The 4,860-nt window shown below is 48.1% G+C and overlaps 1 protein-coding gene across 1 annotated transcript in view; it reads right to left on the bottom strand.

The window, feature by feature from the left end:
- RAB8A (RAB8A, member RAS oncogene family) overlaps positions 1 to 4,860 on the bottom strand; it is a 19,967-nt gene that overhangs the window by 12,100 nt on the left and 3,007 nt on the right. Inside the window, exon 2 of the mRNA XM_012809385.2 lies at positions 2,103 to 2,164. Coding sequence (XP_012664839.1) covers positions 2,103 to 2,164 — 62 coding nt within the window. The remainder of the gene's footprint in view (positions 1 to 2,102; positions 2,165 to 4,860) is intronic.

The raw sequence follows: 4,860 nt of genomic DNA, 5'->3' as shown, positions 1-4,860 counted from the left end.
CTGGATTCAAACCCGCCACCTTAGGTGTATGTGGCTGGCGCCTTAGCCACTTGAGCCACAGACGCTGAGCCTGAGGCAGCACCTTATAATCTCCCTGTTACTACTCAGAAGGAAAAACTGTGGCTTGGAAGGGGTAAGATCCTTTGATGGTTCTCTGCTGGGATGTGGGGAGCCGCCTGAAGAGGGTCTCCTCTTCTGTACCTTTGCTTCCAGGGCATTTTCTCCAGAGTTTCTGAGCCATAAAAAAGCCAGTCATGTGGCACAAGAATATGGCCCTTGCTGTTGGGAGGGGCTGGGACTCAGGGAGCATTTTCAGGCTCGCTACCTTGGTTTGGGTGATGGGGAGCAGTATTTATTACCCAGGTAGTGATGCCTGGGTAATGCAAACATGCCCAGCCTAGCTCCTGGCACAGAGGATACTCAGTGGTTGGTTTAAAGGTGGCCTAAATGTGTCGGGTGTGGTGGCTCATGCCTGTAATCCTAGCACTCTGGGAGGCTGAAGTGGATGGATCCTTTGAGTTCAGGAGTTTGAGATCAGCCTGAGCAAAAGCAAGACCTATTTCTACTAAAAACAGAAAAACTAGCTTGGTGCTGTGGCAGGCGCCTGTCCCAGCTACTCAGGAGGCTGAGGCAAGAGGATCACTTGAGCCCAAGAGTCTTAGGTTGCTGTGAGCTATGAAGCCATGGCACTCCCCTCATCCCATCAGAAAAGGTGGCCTAACTGCTCAGTGGCAGAGCAAGGGAAAGACCCATGTGTTTTGTCTCTGAGCCCAGGGCTTCTCTTGCAGCCCTACATACCCCAGGAATGCTCTGTATTTCTAGACTGTACAAAAATGCTACACTTGGTGCTAAGTTGATTTTCTGTTACCAGTAGCAGCTGACATTGGTGGTTAAGAACAGTCATTTTAATCTTAACCAAGGTCCTACTTGTCTTAGAAGAGTTGTGAGTCACCAACTCCATGAAGATTGGTAGGAGCAGAAGCAGAAGACAGGTGTACCTCCTGCGTGCTGGTACAGTGTCACTTTGGACTTGGGAACAAAGGTTGCTGTGGTGTGAAGATGTTGGAAATGGACACATTTCCAGAGCTCATAACTTACAAGGTGGCCAGAGACTGACTTACTACCAATGTTTGTAGGAGTGACATGGTGTTAAATTTCACCCAGATTTCAGCTATGAAGACAGACGAAGAGATGAGTATCACTTGCGGTTAAGGGTACAAATGAGGTGCCCACAGTACCAGCAAAGCCAGGACGATGGCTCGCGCTCTGAGACTTGAGGGAGGGTAATGCTGCAGAGGAGGGCAGTGGCATGCCACTCCCACCCCAGAGGTGCTTGCCTGATATGTCAGACTGCACCACACACTTAAATAAGACTTCTCCTCTATGTTTTGCTCAGGGCTAGTGATTCTATGCAAGTGACCTGGATACAGGGTGGGTTTCCACATACCAGGACACTTAAATTCAGCACCCCATGCCATGGGCTAGAGACCAGAGTCAGCGTCAGTGGCAGTGACTTGGAGTCTCACCATTTTCCTCGTTTTATATAGCAAAAGAAGTCACCCTCAGGTCTGAGAAATAGAAACAGGTTTCTCGATTTGGCCTCAGCTTAATTTTGATTCAGGGGGTTTCAGGTCTATATGCCAGGGAGGCCTGACCTTCGCCAGAAGAGAAAGGGGAAGCGATGTCAGACCGTCACACTTCTTAGTGGGCTGACAGGCTCAAAAGGAAACTCCCTGCCAAGCATCTCACCGTCTAGTAGCCTTTACTGCCATCTGGCACAGAGGGCTCTCTCCAAGTTCAATAGAAGCAGGCCACTCTGAGGTGCAGACTCAAGCTTTGCCCACACCAAATGCTGAACTAACAGCGACTTGGTAGTTCTGTCCCTAGTAGGTGATGACACACAGATCCTAGGCTCCCACAGCCAACAGAGCACAGCTCCTTGGGCCAGGTCTGAAACTCAAGGGGCTTCTGAAGAAAGCCCCATGTGTCAGGGCTGGGGACTAAGAGATAGAGGCTGTGTCACAGGGAGAGTGGAAAGGAGGAACCTGATGGGGACTTCTGGCTTGAAGTACTTCCCCGGTGACAAACAACAATGACTCTTACCATATCTGTAGTTTAATTCTTTTGCCATCGAGCTCTATGGTCCTAATCTTAAAGTCAATTCCTGAAAGAAAAGAAGAATAGGCTTATCCATTTCCCAAGTTGTGGAGCTGCCAACCTGCATAGGTAATAGCTGTTATGGTATATGGAGCACCTGCCTGGCCCTGGGCATGCAGAATCTCAGAATCCCTCATGACAAGTCTAGAAGCATCTGGAGAGACTTTGCCCTCTCATAGAATGGGAGCCTGAGGCTCTGAGGGCTGATGGAAGCTCCCTAGAGCAAAGACAGCAAGTGGCAGGAGTGGGCAGGGAGTAAACCCAGAGGATGCAGGTGGCAAAGCCTTGCTCTCATCCCCTACTGCTGCCAGCTGAACCTGCTTCCCTATCCCAGACAGATGTGCAGAATGGGCTTCAGCAGAGCCTTTTGCAGGTCTGAGTCCCACACTTCCATCCAACCTGCAACTGCCTCTCCCCACCAAGCACAATGCACTGATGCATGCAGGCCACACCCCCTCCCAGCCTGGGCTTTTGCACAAGCTATTTCTTCTCTGTGGGTGGCCTGTGCTCCAGTGCCCCTATCAGCTGGGCAAACTTCTCCTTTAAGGTCCACCCAAAGGTCCCCTCCTAGGAAGCCTTCCTAGCCCTGTCCTCCTCTCCCACTCCCCACTTTCATCCCTTCCCCCCAGAGTGACCTTGCAGTGACCATGCTGTACCCAAGGCTCCCACTCTTCCTCTCTCTTCAAGATTACCACCCTAACTGGGTGACACCTATGGCTCAAAGGAGTAGGGCACCGGCCCCATATGCTGGCGGTGGTGGGTTCAAACCCTGCCCTGGCCAAAAACTGCAAAAAACAAAAGAACAAAAAAACAAAAAACAACCCTATGCGCAAAGCTCACCTAGGCTCCCAATCTGCCAGTGTGTCCACCAACAGATTGGAAAATCACATTTTGAATGGACAACCAAAATGTGGCCTATCCACACAATAGAATACTATGCAGCCACAAAAGGAGCAAAGCACTGACACCTACTACGATGTGGATGAAACCTTGAAAACAGGATGCTGAGTGAAAGAAGTGAGACATAAAAAGGTTGCACAGCATAAGACTCCATTGATATGAAATGTCCAGAACAGGCAAATGAGAGACAGAGAGCAGATCAGTGGCAGCCAGGGGGTGGGGGAGGGGAGTGGGGAGACTGTGAAGGTTTGCTGATGGGTAAGAGCTTTCTTTTGGGATAATGAAAATGTCCTAAAATTGACTAAGGTGATAGATGCACACCTCTGTGAATGTACCAAATTTCACTGAATCATGAACTTTAAATGGGTGAATTGTATAGTACATGAATTATAGCTCAAAAAAAAAGCTGTTGATTAAAAAAAAAGCACTTTTGAGTGGCCTCTTTGCCTTCCGTTCCTCCAGGAAAAAGTGAAAATGGCTGCTTGTGTACACTAAAGACTTGCCTAAACCTGGTCAGCCCCAGCACATCTCTGAAGGAGAAATTCCCAGCTCGTGACTCTTTCCCTCCTGCCATACCTTGGCCACATTGTTAGTGTGGCTGTTTCTTAAACATCCTAAGCATGCTCCTGCTTCAGGGCTTTTCCACCTTTTCTTTCCTCTCCGAGAATGTTCTTTCCTTCTGTAGCCACCAGGCTCTCCATCCCTTCATTCAGGCCTTCTTTCCAATCCCATCCTCAGGGGAGACTTGAAACAGCCAAATCCAGCCTTTGCCACCAGGAGTTTATTCTAAATCTCCACCTCAGGAGACTGGAAGTCTCTGCCTGGCTTAATCTTCCTGAACTCAGAATGGGGGTGCTAATTACATCCCTTCAGCCTCAGCACTGGAATTTTGCCCTTTAAAACATAAGCTCTGCTCAAGCAAGCACTTGATACATCTTATTGCTATCACCTCTAGGAACTAAACATGGCAGGGGCCGAATATAGATTGCTAGGAGCCAACTGTCCAGCTCTTCACACATCTGGACTCCAGGCCTCATTACATTTTTGCTTCCTTCTGATTCACCCAAGTCATCTCTGTAGTCCCCACACCCAGGAGAACGGCTGGGATGCTGTAGGTATTAGTTGGCAAAAAAAGGCTGGATAAAAGAATTAAAGTGCAACAGGGGCTATGTGGTGATGTGTGGTTTATGAAGCACTTATACCAGCACCATCCGTCTCACTGAAGGAATGAATGGGCTCCTGAAAAGGCAGTGGGGACTGTGCCAGGCTGATTCCAGGAAGCCACAGAGCCAAGTTCACACTACAAATGATCGATGGTGCTTATCAGAATAGACTTTGGCAAAATGTAACCTGGGCAGAAAATGAACAGCCACTCAATCCTTCATCTATAGAGAAAACCCAGAGGTGCACTCCGTGCCAATGTAAGAATGCCTTTATGGATTAAGTTGTCAAGACTAAGCCATCCAATGTTGATTCTTCCTAAAACACTTACTACTGCTTGTCACAGATGTACAGGGATACACAAAATCAAGAAGCACTGTTCTATCACCTTAGACCCATAGTGTTACTCTGTCCTATATTCCTCCTGGGCTTTATTAACAAGTCAAATTTAATTAGGAAGTATAAACTTTATGAGGCCTAAAAATATATCCTCAAGATCATGGCAAATTAAATTTTCTTAGAAGACAGAAGCACTGTAGGAAGGCTATAAATGTAAAGAGCACAATACTGGGGTGGGAGGGAGGGATCCTGGGTCCAATGTGTCACCTTCATCTTTCTAGGCAACTTTGACCAAGATCCATC

The sequence above is a fragment of the Otolemur garnettii genome, unplaced genomic scaffold (assembly GCF_000181295.1).
Source record: "Otolemur garnettii isolate 467f Iridium unplaced genomic scaffold, OtoGar3 scaffold00105, whole genome shotgun sequence".
Classification (NCBI taxonomy): Eukaryota; Metazoa; Chordata; class Mammalia; order Primates; family Galagidae; genus Otolemur; species Otolemur garnettii.
The sequence above is the reverse complement of the archived record's forward strand: the minus strand, read 5'-3'. Positions and strand labels throughout refer to the sequence as shown.